At 40.8% G+C, this 16,336-nt stretch overlaps 1 protein-coding gene across 1 annotated transcript in view; it reads left to right on the top strand.

The window, feature by feature from the left end:
* Positions 1 to 15,175, top strand: part of UBXN2B (UBX domain protein 2B) — a 29,592-nt gene extending 14,417 nt beyond the window's left edge. The window contains exons 3-8 of the mRNA XM_018058484.1: positions 512 to 662; positions 1,448 to 1,531; positions 2,834 to 2,943; positions 5,243 to 5,380; positions 9,752 to 9,913; positions 11,035 to 15,175. Coding sequence (XP_017913973.1) covers positions 512 to 662; positions 1,448 to 1,531; positions 2,834 to 2,943; positions 5,243 to 5,380; positions 9,752 to 9,913; positions 11,035 to 11,197 — 808 coding nt within the window. The 3' untranslated portion in view covers positions 11,198 to 15,175. The remainder of the gene's footprint in view (positions 1 to 511; positions 663 to 1,447; positions 1,532 to 2,833; positions 2,944 to 5,242; positions 5,381 to 9,751; positions 9,914 to 11,034) is intronic.

The raw sequence follows: 16,336 nt of genomic DNA, 5'->3' as shown, positions 1-16,336 counted from the left end.
CACCAAGGAAGCCCTTTAACACCGGGAGATTACAACCTTTAACATGGGGGGAAGTTAATTTTTCAGTCAGAGCTCTCTGAGGAATAAACTCTGTGTAGGCCTGTGGATTTAGATGTTCATATCGTCTAAATCTAGAGGGCTCTTCACTAACCAAGTCCTATGAAATGTGGGTTCCTCTGGGGAGGAGACTTAGCTTCTGGCTGTCAGCAGTGCTTTCCCAGGATCACACCGATAGATCAGCAGTCACAGAGGGGGAGGGAGGAAGAGGCCAGCTAGTTCTCAGGTGGCATGCTGAGCCTGCTACCAGCATTTCCTCAAACTCCATGAGAAAGTAGATGAATGAACTCTTCTTAATTCTTTGATCCCAATTTTAAAATTAAGTACTTCCACAAAAGCCATAGAAATGGCTCTCTTTAAATAAAAGTCATTTCCTAAGACTGTTTAGTCTTTTGCTTTAAAGTAGTTTATGCTTACATTCTGTTTTTATTCATGAACTTTACAATGTTTAAAGGTTCTATTCACGTGAGCATGAATGCAGTGGATTACATATAGTTCAGCCTTCAACTGGAAAAATTGTGAATGAACTTTTCAGAGAGGCGAGGGAACACGGGGCCGTTCCTCTGAATGAAGCCACAAGAGCCTCGGGTGATGACAAATCTAAGGTAAGGGCTGAAGTTTTAAAACTAAACATGCTATCAGTATACTTGATCTGCTGTAGATTTTTATATTATTTGCAGACACTATTTCTCTAACTGTATGTTTCTGTTTCACATATTCCCATTATTTTTCAAAGTCTATAACTTTCTATTAATCAAAAATTAAAGCAGTTTCTTAGCATTTCTATGAATGTGCTGAATGTGATGATTAAAAACCCATATATGATATGAATGTTTTTACTTCATAAGCTACCTCACCTGAAAAATGAAAGAGCTTGTGATTAGTGTAACAAAATAAAAAGTGCAGTTCAGTTGCTTCATTACAGTTGAATCAAAGCTGCTTATAAAATAAGTATGGAGCTTTTCTTCAGGGTAATTTATACTGACTTTATTAAATTCTTCCTTTCTCTATGAAGCTCTTAATGCTTTGTCAAATATGATTCAAGAATTATAATTTTATTATAAGACTTGTTATAAAAGATTAATGGTGAGTTTTAAAAGCCTGTTTCTACTTAAAAATATTATTTCAGTGTATGAATGTATTTCCTAATTTAAGATTGGCATAAGTTATTTCAGCTTCTGAGTCACTCATGATTTTATGGGAAGAAAATATACTAGAGTATACATCTCTGTAACATAAGACCTTTATTTTAATGTAAAAATTTCCTGGAAAGTATAAACCAGTGTGGCTAATTATAATTGATCTAGTTTTAAAATATATATCATACATTATCATACATTTTGCTTTAATAAGACTGAATTTTTAACCCACTTGCTGTGTGTTTTTTTAGTCTTTTACAGGTGGCGGATACAGATTGGGTAATTCCTTTTGTAAGCAGTCTGAATACATCTATGGAGAAAATCAGTTGCAAGATGTAGGTACAGTAATAAAAATCAGAAATTGTTCATTTTTGCCGCTAGTTACTACTGTTATAAAATTAAAAATTGAAAATCTTTTTCTGTTATTTTTTGAAGTATTCATTAAAAAGACTAATGTGTAAGTTTTCAGATTCAAATTTTGTGTTTTGTATCTCAGCTGTGCCTTGCACTTAGAGATATATAACCGTTTGTGAAAGAATGTATCATTCACTGTCATGAGTTACATAAATGTTATAACAATTATTATAAACGGCATACCATCATGGTATAGAATTAGCTGAGTTATATACATAGAAACATTGGGCTTCCCAGGTGACCCAAGTCGTATTCAGTCACCTGCCAATACAGGAGACACAAGAGACATGGGTTCGATCCCTGGATTGGAAAGATCCCCTGGAGAAGGAAATGGCAGTCCACTCTCCTCTTGTTGCCTGGAGAACCCCATGGACAGGGGAACCTGGCAGGCTACAGTCCACATGGTTGGAAAGAGTTGGACACAACACGTACGGACAAACGTAGAAATACCTAAAGTCAGTCATCGTTTTTGCTTTTTGAAATTTTGGAGTTAACCGTCTCATTTTCAACATGATGAGTAGTTTACTTTGGAGGGTCGCTGGAGATTCCATCATGCTCCCTGGCATGAAGCAGAGAAGAATATGAGTACAGATGAAGGGGAAGAGTGGATGTGGAGTGGCAGTGGCTTCTCTCATGACTTTGATCTTCTCAATGAACTAGAAATAATTGTACTTCAAGGCCAGGCTCCCACAGGGGCACCTTTGATACTTCAGCCATTGTCAGTTTGTCAAGCCAAATACAAATCTCAGGAAGCACACATGGTTCCATTTATGTCTTTATTTGACCTGAATAAAGGATAGTACAAAAAGTTTTGTATATATTTTTAAATATTTTGATTGTTTTTTTCTTTTTAATTTATTGTTGGCTGCATTGGGTCTTCAGTGCTGCACGGGCTTTCTATAGTTGAAGTGAATGGGGGCTACTCTCTAGTTGCGGTGTACAGGCTTCTCATTGCAATGGGTTCTCTTGTGGAGCACAGGCTTTAGAGCTTGGACTCGGTAATTGTGGCACATGGACTTCGTTGCCCGGCAGCACGTGGAATCTTAGCTCCCCAACCAGGGGTCGAACCCGTTTCCTCAGCATTGGCAGGCAGATTCTTAACCGCTGGACCACCAGGGAAGTGTATACTTCATACTGTAAGTAAGTAGTAAATAACGTGTTTGAAAAGTAAAATTGTGTAATGCAGGCGCATTCTTGTATTTCTTTTTTTCTATGCTCGAAAGGTTCAAATTTTGCTTAAACTGTGGAGCAATGGTTTCAGCTTGGATGATGGAGAGTTGAGACCTTACAGTGACCCAACAAATGCCCAGTTTCTGGAGTCTGTTAAGAGAGGGTAAGATATGTTACTTAGATTTTGTCTATTACTGAGGGTGGAAGTTTTGTTTGTTTTTTTAAACAGACCACCAGTCAGAAGTGCTCCACTGGTTTTTTAAGAGTGAAATACTGGAATATATTCTGTAAATAGTTGCTCGGGGGAAGGGTATTTTAAGTATATAAAGGACACATTGGTATCTATAAGTCACTGGTTCTTAACTTGGTGGGGGGAGCAGTAGATATTGGTTCCTTTTAAAATCTCATGAAGCTGTGGTCCCAGTTCTGAGAAGCAGCATCGTAGTGTCATGAATTTGTGAATTGATCAGTAGGTGTCTGCCCATCTGCTAAGCCGCTGTCCTGCTTACTGTTGACAGGGTAACTCACTGCATGTATGCCTGAAAGCCGCTTATATTAGAAATCTTTTTAAATGGCATTGCTGGCAGAAGAATTCAGAAGGTTAGTTTGAAGTTAAAATTTTTGAAACCAGATTTACAGTGCCCTGACCCATCTAAAGAACATTGTAACTCACCAGCCCTTGTGGCTGAAGGACAAGGACTTGAGTGATTTTGCTTCCAAGAGCTGTTTATTTTCACTAGCTGAAAAGTGATCATCCCTTTTACAGCGAAAGAAACATCAGGCCGGTTATGAGCTGGGAAATGTGAGTAGCAGTGAAGGGCTCAGAACAGGAGGCTACTCTCCTTCCAGGAGTTGAAGGTGGGGCTTTTCCAGGTGGTGAAGTTTATCCTAGCAGTGGTAGGAGGGGAGTGGAGGTGGAACTCTGAAGGAAAGGCATTTTAGGACATTAATTTTCTTGGATTTTGAAGTTGAATTCTCCCATATAATGTCAGAATACCAAAGAAGGTTTCGTAAGACATGCTGTAATTGGGAAGGAAGTCATTGAGAAAGGTGGGAGGCTGTCCCGGCAGGCAGTGTGTGCTGGTGGTAAATGCAAGGTCAAGAGGTGAGGTCAGGGCCATGGGCTTGGGAGTTTGCAGAGTCACTGAGCATACTGGGAGCAGCTGGGGCCGGAGGGGGGTGGTCGTCTGCCTGGTGAAGATCAACAGGACTGTTGAAATAACGCTTACTTCAGGATGGGAGAAGGCAAGCCCATGTCGATGATGAGTGTGCTATCCATAAAATCCAAACTAATTTATTATTAAATGAAAATAAATACTCCATGAACTTTGTAGGCTAACATTCCATCTTGGAATACCAAAGGGATGTTTTCATTTGAGCCACACTGTATCTTCAAGTTCAAATTATGATCAAGAACAATCTTAGAAAAGGCACCGTGAAAAAAATGATTGATGGTCAGATAGTGGTTGTCAGCTGTATAATCATTGCCCCCTGCTTTATGACATATTTTATAACACCATCTTTACTATCCTCAAGGAAGTGTTTATAGATAAAATAATCAGTCTGTGCATATTATGTCTAAAAGTTACATGTAACATTTATCTTAAATATGGTGAAGAAGTAAAGGAAGGTAATTTATCATGAAATTACACATATTTCAATATATAACATAACCAAAATATAACAAAGTAGATAGCTTGGTTCCCGGATAGCTCAGTGGTGAAGAATCCACCTGCCAATGCAGGAGACTTGGGTTCGATCCCTGGGTTGGGAAGATCCCCTGGAGGAGGAAATGGCAACCCACTCTAGTATTTTTGCCTGGAAAATCCCATAGACAGAGGAGCCAGGTGAGCTATAGTCTATGGGGTTTCAAAGAGTTGGACATGACTGGGGAACTGAGCATGCAAACACACAGACTGCACACCTGTGTGCAGTCTAGTGCTTATCATGTAGATATGACAACATAAATCAGAGTAATGGAGTAGTGAGGTGTGTGAAGTTAGCAACTTCATTACTATATGTGGTATTGCAGTCAGAGACTTGATTAAGTTCCAGACAAAACAAAGTACAATCTTTCTTTGGTTTATATGGCAGGTGAGTTCCTGAAAAGTTCAAAGCATGTTAATACAATACAAAAGAAAACAACAGTTGCCTGCGGGAGGGTGTCACACACGAATCAGACGATAATCAAAACCACCCCTGTCAAACTTCCAGCCTTCCGCCAGGTATTTAGAAAGAAATACCGCACTACCTGTTAGGTCCTGGGGGCCTTTTCTAATGCTGACTGAGCTATAAATGCCATCCCACAGCTCAGCGCTCTGTCAGAAGCACTCCCAGCAACAGGATACAGGTTCTCTTTTTCCCTACATCCTTGCCAGCACTTGTTATTTGTGCTCTATTTGGTGAATGCCATTCTGACAGATGTGTGGTCATATCTCATTGTGGGTTTTCTTTTTTTTAAGAGAAATTCCCCTGGAGCTTCAGCGACTGGTTCATGGAGGACACTTGAATTTGGACATGGAGGACCATCAGGATCAAGAATACGTAAAGCCTAGGTTGAGGTTCAAGGCTTTTAGTGGAGAAGGACAGAAACTTGGAAGGTAAAATACTAAAGTGAGAAAAATACTTGTCTTTGTTCAACATGAATTTTCTTTGAGAGCACAATAACCTAGAGATTAAAAATAAAAACTAAGATACGAATTGTGAAGACCTTGCTGATGGAATCAGATGTGCAATTTTGGTGATAGTGTTAGTAAGTAATGTTATACTTCAGTTCAGTCGCTCAGTGTGTCTGACTCTTTGCGACCCCCATGAGTCGCAGCACGCCAGGCCTCCCTGTCCACCAACTCCCGGGGTTCACTCAAACTCATATCCATCGAGTCGATGATGCCATCCCACCATCTCATCCTCTGTCGTCCCCTTCTCCTCCTGCCCCCAATCCCTCCCAGCATCAGGGTCTTTTCCAATGAATCAACTCTTTGCATCAGGTGGCCGAAGTATTGGAGTTTCAGCCTCAGCATCAGTCCTTCCAAAGAAATCCCAGGACTGATCTCCTTTAGAATGGACTGGTTGGATCTCCTTGTAGTCCAAGGGACTCTCAAGAGTCTTCTCCAACACCACAGTTCAAAAGCATCAATTCTTCGGAGCTCAGCCTTCTTCACAGTCCAACTCTCACATCCATATGTGACCACTGGAAAAACCATAGCCTTGACTAGATGGACCTTTGCTGGCAAAGTTATCTCTGCTTTTCAATATGCTATCTAGGTTGGTCATAACTTTCCTTCCAAGGAGTAAGCATCTTTTAATTTCAGGGCTGCAGTCACCATCTGCAGTGATTTTGGAGCCCCCAAAAATAAAGTCTGACACTGTTTCCACTGTTTCCCCATCTATTTCCCATGAAGTGATGGGACTGGATGCCATGATCTTTGTTTTCTGAATGTTGAGCTTTAAGCCAACTTTTTCACTCTCCTCTTTCACTTTCATCAAGAGGCTTTTTAGCTCCTCTTCACTTTCTGCCACAAGGGTGGTGTCATCTGCATATCTGAGGTTATTGATATTTCTCCCGGCAATCTTGATTCCAGCTTGTGCTTCTTCCAGACCAGTGTTTCTCATGATGTATTCTGCAAAGAAGTTAAATAAGCAGGGTGACAATATACAGCCTTGGCGTATTCCTTTTCCTATTTGGAACCAGTCTGTTGTTCCGTGTCCACTTCTACCTGTTGCTTCCTGACCTGCATATAGATTTCTCAAGAGGCAGGTCAGGTGGTCTGGTATTCCCATCTCTTTCAGAATTTTCCACAGTTAATTGTGATCCACTCAGTCAAAGGCTTTGGCATAGTCAATAAAGCAGAAATAGATGTTTTTCTGGAACTCTCTTGCTTTTTCCATGATCCAGCGGATGTTGGCAATTTGATCTCTGGTTCCTCTGCCTTTTCTAAAACCAGCTTGAACATCTGGAAGTCCATGATTCACGTATTGCTGAAGCCTGGCTTGGAGAATTTTGAGCATTACTTAGACAGCAGTCATTTGCATCTCCCTGACTCCTGTCAGCACCTTTATAGACATGAACCATTCCATCTCCACAGCCACTCCCTGCATCGCGCCTGTCGCCACTCCGTTTGCAGGTGCAGTAGTTCTTCCATTGTAGTTAAGCTAGGAGGTGGTTGGAATGTGAGGTTCAAACCAGGCACTCTGTCTGCAGGTGCATGCTTTTTACCACTGTGCCATCCTGGCTGTTTCTGGTTATGTGGGTTCAGAGGGGGAAATTATTGATTAGATAAAACAGTAAATATCTTAGATCATAGCTGTGAGCATCTCTCTGCTGTAAGTAATTGCTAAGCTCTTACAGCCAAAGTAATGTCCTTAAGTTGGTTATTTTCAATATATTTTAAGCAGCCAAACTCTTTCTTCAGGTTATGGAAACACATATAGAATTCTGATTGCAGAAAGAGGGGATTGTCTTAGGTGTCTCCAGACAGTGAACCCCAGGACTTTGCTAAGCACAATTTAGAAACCAGTGAGTGTGGCATGATGTATGGTGGACTCCTTTATAGTAGCCATGACTGGACTTTTCGTGAACATAATAATGTGTGCTGGTAAACGTGACCCTCCATTTTCCGCGTGTCACTGAGGTGGTATGTTGAATTGGCTGTGTCGCCACCATGCCCTCTAGGGTGCCCTGTGTTCCTGTTCATGTGACTCCTTTCTTTCCAAGTTCTTCTCAGTTGCCTTGTGCACAGTGGTTCTCTCTTCCCCTTTCGTTTCTCAGCATAGGGAAGAATTCAGTGTCAGTTCATTATACCTGTCTCTCGTTGTTGTTCCATGTAATTTCACTTCGACACACACACACATCATACAGAGAAATGCATGAAAGCTTTTCTTCTTAGAGTTCCCACCCTGCACTTTATTTTCGTGTTTTGAGAAGTAGCTTAGCTGGCCCGAAGTTTTTTTTAAACAGAAAGCATTAAAGCACAGAAAGAGCAGTGTGAGGCAACCTGACTTCATGGAGAGAACCCCAGAACCCCATGTGCCAGTGGGGTGATGAGTAACTTTTCCTCCCCTGGTTGTTGTTAGGACAACAGAATATTAATAGCCACTTTATAGAAGCACTGACATGCTTACAGATCGAATTAATTTAATCTTTGCAATAGTGCAGCTGTTGTCTCTGTTTTACAACTGAGGGAACTCGGGCACAGAGAGGTGAAACGACTTGCTGCCGGTCACATGTCTGACTAGTGGTGAAATCAGCCCTGGAGTCAGGCTCCTGGATCCATGCTATTAGCCATGGCGCCTCCCTCACTCCAGAACTTGAATGTGGTGCTGCTGGTAATGACAGTGTGGAGACCTGGGAATAGGGACGCAGAGGGAGAGGGTTCATTGCCTCCTGTCCTCCTGTTGGCACAGTAACCCACCTTGGTGGTACAGCTCTTTCAACCCTGAATTACAGGCTTGACAGGAGGTTCCTTAATACTACCTGATCAGGGACTGCAGATCATCGTTTTCTCGTTTTCCATGTCTTTATCATATACATTCTGAAATTGGCTCTGAAATATGTGTCAGGAGGTAGCTAAGGAAAGGCAAAGTGTAGCAGGAAGTGCCAGTTACTTTTCCCACTTGGCTGTATAGGCTGAGAAAGCTTTGGGGTGGGAATAAGAGCCATAATGAGCTTGGATTGTACTAGAATAAAGCACAAATGCTCATGGAGCCTTGATCCTAACAGATTTTTTTTTTTTTTTCAAAAGTAACATAGGGACCCATCTAAGTCTCAACATTTGAAAGAATAAACATCAAGATTGTCAAAAGATCCCTTAAAAGATAACTGAGATAAGGCTAAGATGTGATGTCTTTAAAGAACTTGGCTGTATTTGTTCTAATTGCTTAACCAAAAGAGCACTCTGTTTTTGATGTTCACTTTCAGCTTACAGTTATGGGTCATCCTCCTAGCATTAGGAGGCACTATGGTTGCTAGTAACCACAGTCCACTGGAAAGAGATCATATCACACAAGGTTCATTACATACTTGTCACCATATATTAAGTCAATAAAGTAAGATCTTTAGTTAGAGTTTTGATACCAACTCTCAAAAATTAATAGACTATACAGTGAAGGAGAATTATATAGTAGACCTGAAAAGCACTATGAACCAACTCAGTGTAATTAAGATTTATACAGTTTTCATGTAACAGTAGGATACAAATTTTATTCAGGTTCCCTGTAGACTATAAACTAGGAGATACTGGAACATATCCAGGGGTATAAAATAAGAGGCAAAAATTTCATGGTCTAAAGGTACTGAAATCATACAGAGTCTGTTTGTTTATCACTCATCACCATATGTTAAATTTCTTGTTACTTCTTTTTTGTAAAACAGGAACTACTTAAATCAGATTTTTAAAGTATCAATTAAGTTTAAATTAATAGCTTAGTATTGATGATATGTACAAATATAGTGATACCTCTTGAAACACTGTTTTGAGTACTGTATTACTATAACAGACTTTCATAACATTATTATTTCCATTTTATAAACAATAGAACTGGGATTCAAAGAGATTAGTTTAGATACTTGAGTTCACACAAATTGACAAAACTGGGATCTGAAATCTGTCTGTGCTCATGGTCAGTCTTGGACATAAACTCCAAGTTGCTCGGGTTTCTGACTGAAGACCATTGTGCCCAACAGTCTCATGAAATTTCAAAGGGATGAAGGAGGAAGAAATCCAGAGTGAGGCTTTCAAAAGAAGTTGGATAAACTAAATCAGAATCGTAGGACCTAGAATAATTTTAATAAAAGAGTTTGAAAGAAAAATAGGATATCCCAAAGGAAGCCTTGTTCTCGCTGGCGCAGACGTGATGGCAGGACGACTAGAGAGTCAGCTGGAGGTCTGAGTGGTGCTTCTACTGTCTGCAGTGTGTCGTGCGTCTTACATGTTCATATTTGCGTTCTGGTTCTTTTAATTCTTCTTCCTTAGCCTCACACCTGAAATAGTCAGTACACCTTCCTCCCCAGAAGAGGAGGAGAAGTCACTATTCAATGCAGTGGTTCTTATTGACGATTCCATGCCAACCACCAAAATCCAGGTCCGGTTAGCAGACGGGAGCCGTTTGATACAGAGGTTCAACAGTACACACAGGTAAGCTCAGGCTGACTCATCTTTGTAAATCTGGGTGCATCTTGAGTCAGGAAAAATATGGAATGGCTTAGGTTTACTTTTGAAGTAAGTTTTTGACAGAAAAACTTGAAATAAGAAGTCAAACAATTAGTACTTAAACATCCTCTGTAAACTGTCCAAATACTAATGCAAATACAGATACCACTTAGAAATAAAGAAAATTGTTAAAAGCTGTCATTTTGTGCTATTGCTAAAACCAGGAAAAGTTGAATCAGATTTGATTTGCTTTAGTAAAACCTTATTTGGACTTTACCCCTTTAAAATTTTATGATAACCCTGATTGAAAGTGGAAGTCGCAGTCGTGTCCTATTCTTTGTGACCCATTGACTATACAGAAGTCCATGGACTTCTCCAGGCCAGAATGCTGGAGTGGATAGCCTTTCCCTTCTCCAGGAGATCCTGCCAACCTAGGTATTATCAGGTCTCCTGTATTGCAGGCGGATTCTTTACCAACTGAGCTATCAGAGAAGCCCTAACCCTGTAGGATTAATAATCTACATAGAGATTTGTAGTGTAAATAAAGTTTAACTGTACTGTTATCAAGTATTTCAAATAAACAGTTTTAAATGTCATTTTAGCATTCATTTGTTATGCTAATAAGATTATTTTTATTGTTCACTGTGTCCCACTAAGATAACATTTATGATCTTAGTTGAGTTACTGTGTCTGTATGAAAGTAATTTTCTTAAACACTCTTTGTAGGTACAGATTCACATTGACATAGGCTCACCTGAGGTACCTTTTTCTGGATCATGTGCTGCTAAGATATTTTATACTATGAAAAAATCAGCCCTTGTAGTTCAGTGTAGTAGCATTGTTAATGTTTCTTTGATAGAACAACTCACCTGGAGATTGTGTCTATTTACAATGAAAGTAACTGTTAGGTACTCTCCAGAGTTAATCCTCATGTTTTACCTGAAAGCCAAGATAAATCCATCCATTGAAATTAAAGAAGGTTATAACACATTTAAATAAGGATTAGAACCGTGTGATTTATTTTAATTATTATCTAATTTTAGCTAAAAAGCTTAAATGACAATAAAACTTCCATATCACAAATTATTTTCATCTTATTTCTTCAGGATCCTGGATGTCCGGGACTTTATCGTGCAGTCTCGTCCTGAATTTGCAACTCTTGACTTTATTCTCGTGACTTCGTTTCCAAACAAAGTGCTAACAGATGAAAGCCTGACACTACAAGAAGCAGATATTCTTAACACTGTGATACTGCAGCAGCTAAAATGATACTGTCCTACCTATGTAGTAGCATGTAGGAGTGGTAATGTGCCATATTAGTGAGGAAAATACTTAAGAGCGTAAAAAATTATTTTTTTTATTTATACAGGTAAATTTTGACTTAATTCTTCAATCTTCCAGCTTTAGGACAGACAAATTTGGACTAGGAATAGATCTTAAGGTAACATATGTTTGAAGTTTTAGCCAAAAGGGCTGGCTTCCATTGATAGCTTTTAAATATTCAGGCAAACCAATTTGATACATGCTCAGAGTTAATGTAACAGCACTTGTTTGCACAGAAAATGAACAAAATGCCATTTTTGACAAATTAATTTGGTAAAATTTGCACTAAAGTTTCTTGATGCTGCGTTGATCAGCAGCCATTAAGAAATCTGATCAAACACTTTGAAATATTTTCTGTAATATATACTGGAAAGTGTGTGTATATTCTGATATTTAAATACTTGGGTCATATAGTAGTTATTTCTCCTAGTAAGATAAATAATTCCTTTCTACTTTCTGACTTAGCTATTTTACTCATGTCAGAAAGTACAGTTTCGCCTTGTGTTTTATGACCATCATAAACCAGAAACAGACATAAAGGTCAGCAGTTCTTGAGGAGGAGTATGTTCAACTGCACTTGAAAGGAGAGTAACTACAGTCCCTGGCAGCGCCTGTCTTGATCACCCCCTTTTATTCATTCAGCAAGTGTTTCTGGGGGACCCACCATGTATACTAAACACTGTTGTAAGTGTTCAACCCAGAGTGTATTGTACTGCAAGACCAAACGAGGGCAGAAACAGAAGAATGATTTCCATCAAAGAACGGAAGAGTCACCAGCGTCAATGTCTGCGTTTCTGCTGGAGCCAAATGTTTGCTGAGTGAGGGAGGATGCAGCAGGAGTGAGAGAAGAGCTTATTCTTCCCAACACCATTTCATCTCTGGTCACCTCTCCTGGCTTGTCTTTTATTGCTGCTGTAACAAATCACTACAGATATAGTGGCTTACAATAGCCCAGGTTTCTTGTATTTCTCTGGGTCTCAACATGGGCCTCACTGGGCTACAGTCAGGTATCAGCAGGGCACCGTTCCTCTTGGGAGGGTCTCGGGGAGATGTGTGTCCTTGCTTTACCAGCTTCAAGCGGCCACCTGCATGCCTGGGCCTGTGGCCCCCTCTCTTCGTCTCCAAAACCAGCAACACTGTATCCCTCTGACTCCTCTGTCATCACATCTCTTTGAAAACAGCTGGGAAAGATTCTCTGTTTGTTGTGTTTATCAGGTGATCCTGGATGCTCTCCCCATGTAAGGTCTCCATAGTAACTGGATCCTTGAGGTCCCTTTGATCGTGAAAGGTGATGGATCACAGGTTCCCTCCAGTGCACCAGTGCTCATCTCTTGCCTCTTCAGCTGGCATCCATCCCTTCACTGTGGCCAAGCCCCTCATCTTGGCTTCTGTCCTTACGGCTTTTGCCTCCAGCTTTGATTCTCCTTTCTTCTAAGGGCCCTGGCGATTACATTTGCTTTACCTGGGTACTCTAGGATAATCTCGCCTCAAATGTGTGACTTAACCCCATCTGCAGAATGTCTTCTACCATATCGGCTGACAAATTAATTGGCTTGCGGATTAGAACATGAACATTTTGGGAGGCCGTTCTGTCTACTGCAATCCACTTCTGTCCCAAAGATCCACATTCCACCCTGAAAGGTGCTCAAGAGCTTCAACCCACTGCAGCACTAGCTTAAAAGTGCAGTTTTACCTGGATCTCATGAACTCAGATGTCCCGAATCTCATTTAAATCATGTAAACCAAGTGTGAGTGAACATCTGGTATGAGTGATTCCTGGGACACAATTTCTCTGCATCTGTGAACCTAGAAAACCAGTTATATAATGGCAACAGGCATAGAATAACCGTTCTAGACATTCCTGTTTAAAAAAAAAGAAAATGGGGTGGAAGCAGGAGCAGCTGCCAGTGCCAAGCACTTCATAAGCTCAGCCAGCCACACTCGGCTTGAAGGCCTGGAAACAACCTTCTGTGACACAGCAGCCTTTCTAGGTGTGTGACTTTCTCTCAGAGACCTCTCCCCGCTCCCCCCCCTTTTTCATGAAAGGTGGTGGGTATTTGCAGCCAAGTAATTCTATCAGCTTGTAATGTCTGTGTAATTGTAGGAGGCTGAGCCATGTTTTTTTGTTTCATGTTGTCTCTGTCCTCTTTAAGAAAGCAGTGTCTGCTGATGTAACATTCTCGAGACGTGTGGATCGTCTGTGTATGGTACAGAGATTCACTCCATTAGACCACAGGCTCCTTCCAGAGCTTTCCTAGGTAATCCAGCTGTTTCTGGCTGGCTGTGACCTTCTCTTTCTTTCTCAGGTATAAGCAGAAGGTCATAGGCCGCAGGCTCATCTCTTTCCCTAGAGCAGGCCTCAGCTCAGTTCAGTCGCTCAGTTGTGTCCTACTCTTTGTGACCCCCTGAATCGCAGCACGCCAGGCCTCCCTGTCATCACCAACTCCCGGAGTTCACTCAAACTCATGTCCATCAAGTTGGTGATGCCATCCAGCCATCTCATCCCCTGTTGTCCCCTTCTCCTCCTGCCCCCAATCCCTCCCAGCATTAGAGTCTTTTCCAATGAGTCAACTCTTCGCATGAGGTGGCCAGAGTATTGGAGTTTCAGCTTCAGCTACCTAAAAGTAAATCTTTGCATTTTAATGTCTTTGCCATAAGCTAAGGATTTCCAGGTCAAGTCCTGTTTCCCTTTTTTTTTTTTTAACAGTCCTTCCCTCAACTTAATCTATTTTTTCTCACATTAGACTATAATCAGCAAGAAGAAAGCAGGCTGCCCCTTGCCACACCACTCAGAAATCTCTTCAGCTGAGAGTCTTGAGATTCTCTCATGCCCCTTTCTTTCCACACAGCTGCAGTCACAATGCTAAGCTTCCTGCCACTGATTCACTGGAATCTCTCTTCCTTCATTTTCCTGCGGCACAGGCCTCATTTCCTCCCGAACTTTTTAAAAGATCCTTTTTTCCAGTAACCCTGTCCGCACAGCCACATAGCTGTTCTCTGCCACGTGCTTTGGCTCTCTGCCACGCTCCTTTGAGTTCTTCCACCCTCTTCCCACTGCCCAGGTCCAAGGCCACTCCTGCATTTCTGTGTCCTTGTTAACGGCAGCACCCACTTGGTCTCTGGAAAACTCCACTCTGCAGGTTGACCTGCATGTGCCAGTAGGAGCTTTGGATGTCACGTTTCACTGGGGGCTTCACTTCAAGGAGCTGAGTTTGCCTATGTGAGGCAGACAGTGGGAGGGCTCCCAGACCTGCCCACCTGCCAGTGTTGGCCTCACCACTGCAGAGAAAACTTGTGCTCAGTGTCATAAAAGAAGCAGCGTATTCCTAAGACTTCTCAGAATAGGAAGCTCAGTTCCTTCCCGCTGGTTGGAAACAACGTGGAGAATGCAGACGTGACGGTTCAGTCAGTCTCTGCAGGGAAGGGTTACCGGGTGTAAGCTACGCTTCCAAGGAGCAGAGTCATAGCCATATGGAAATAATAATCTGCAACAGGTGAACATTTTAAATAAGGGCATTGCCCTGTTTTTGATTAACAAAACGGAGAAAACCTGTAAAATTATTTGAAGTTTTATTCTTGTAGTTTCTTTTAATCAGGTGGAGTGCCTGTAGGTGCACATACATGAATGACTGCCGTTCTTGTATATAATAGTTTTCCAAAATAGATTCTCGTTGGGAGGGAGAACTAAACAGCCAGAGGGGTGAAAATTATTTTCACCTGTTCTACAAAGCATTTGCTTTCTTCAGAGTTCTCCTGAATTCTTTTTACTGTTGCGGTCACTGTAACTTTTTAAAATTTATAATTCCGTTAGAAGAGATTGTTAACAATAAACAACCATGTGTGACGTCAGTTTTGCATGATGTGTGTAATCAAGAAAGTTTTAAATGTGTGCTTACCAATAAAGAATGTTTTCACTGGAAGTCATCGAGAAGCCTTTTCACAGTTTCCTTGATGTACAGTTTTATTCAGGTGACTTAATGGAGTATTTTACACATCAGTAACATTTCTCACATGCATCTTTTTGATGAGCAGGAGGATCTGAGTTGTAGGAGTTTGTCCCATCACTGATGCAGTTTTCATTCCACCAAAAGAAACTGCAGATTTTTCTTCACTTTCGCCACAGTGGACCTCTGAAAACATTGTCATGATATGTGTTGTTGATAAAGTGCCTCAGGATTTCCCCTTAAGAGTTTTTGTCCCTGGCCAGTGATGCAAATAAATGTGTCCAGTGTTGTCATAAAGGCTAAGAAACATTTTCTGTAATCCTCTTAAAGTATCTTTTAACTCCAAGTAAACATTAGTAAAAGGAGCCCTGTTGCATACGTGTGTGTGTGTACAGCACGTATAAATTACTCATGTGGCCCATAACTAACAACTAGCTATAATTACTTAGTTTAATACTTAACAGTTGGGCCTCTTTAGAATTTATAGCTGTGCTTTAAGTCTCTGAAGAAAAGGGGAGGATGGCTTTTTTTAGGAAGTTTGAACTTGATGGTTTATTTTCTTCTAGACAAATATTTCTGTATTGTTATAAACAAGAGTATAGTCCATAATGGAACCCCTAAATGATAAAGGCCCCTGTCACCAAACGTTGACTTGACTTAATTACAGCAGAGGCCCTCCCAGAAATGGAATCTTAAATCAGTCTTTCGATAATCTGATCAACACTAAACGGGTCATCTGTCTGATAAACCCTGCTGGCCCCCTCAAGAAAGTGACCTTACCATAACTTTTTTGCCTAGTGTTAGCTTCCTGTTCCCTCCCTCTTCTGCCTAAAAAACTCCTCAGTTTCAACAGCTTCTAGGAGCTCCTTTCTGTTTGCTAGATTAGCTGGTGCCCATTCGTCAATTACTCAGTAAAACTCACAAAATTTTTGCAATGTATTCATTTGAATTTTGTTTTTTCACAAAATGTGTAGCAGAGACCTTCAGTCATTCTGAAAAGCTACAACCTTAAAATTTCCTGAGTCCTGACTAGGTGGTTTCAGATGACTTCTTAGGCCACTCAGAGAAGAGCTACAGGAAAGATGGAAATAAGTGCAGATCACAGCATTTCTTGCTTTCTTTGGAAATAATTACCAGCTTA

This window comes from Capra hircus, chromosome 14 (genome assembly GCF_001704415.2).
Source record: "Capra hircus breed San Clemente chromosome 14, ASM170441v1, whole genome shotgun sequence".
Taxonomy (NCBI): Eukaryota; Metazoa; Chordata; class Mammalia; order Artiodactyla; family Bovidae; genus Capra; species Capra hircus.
Note: the sequence above shows the minus strand (reverse complement) of the source record. Positions and strands in the feature narration are given on the sequence as shown.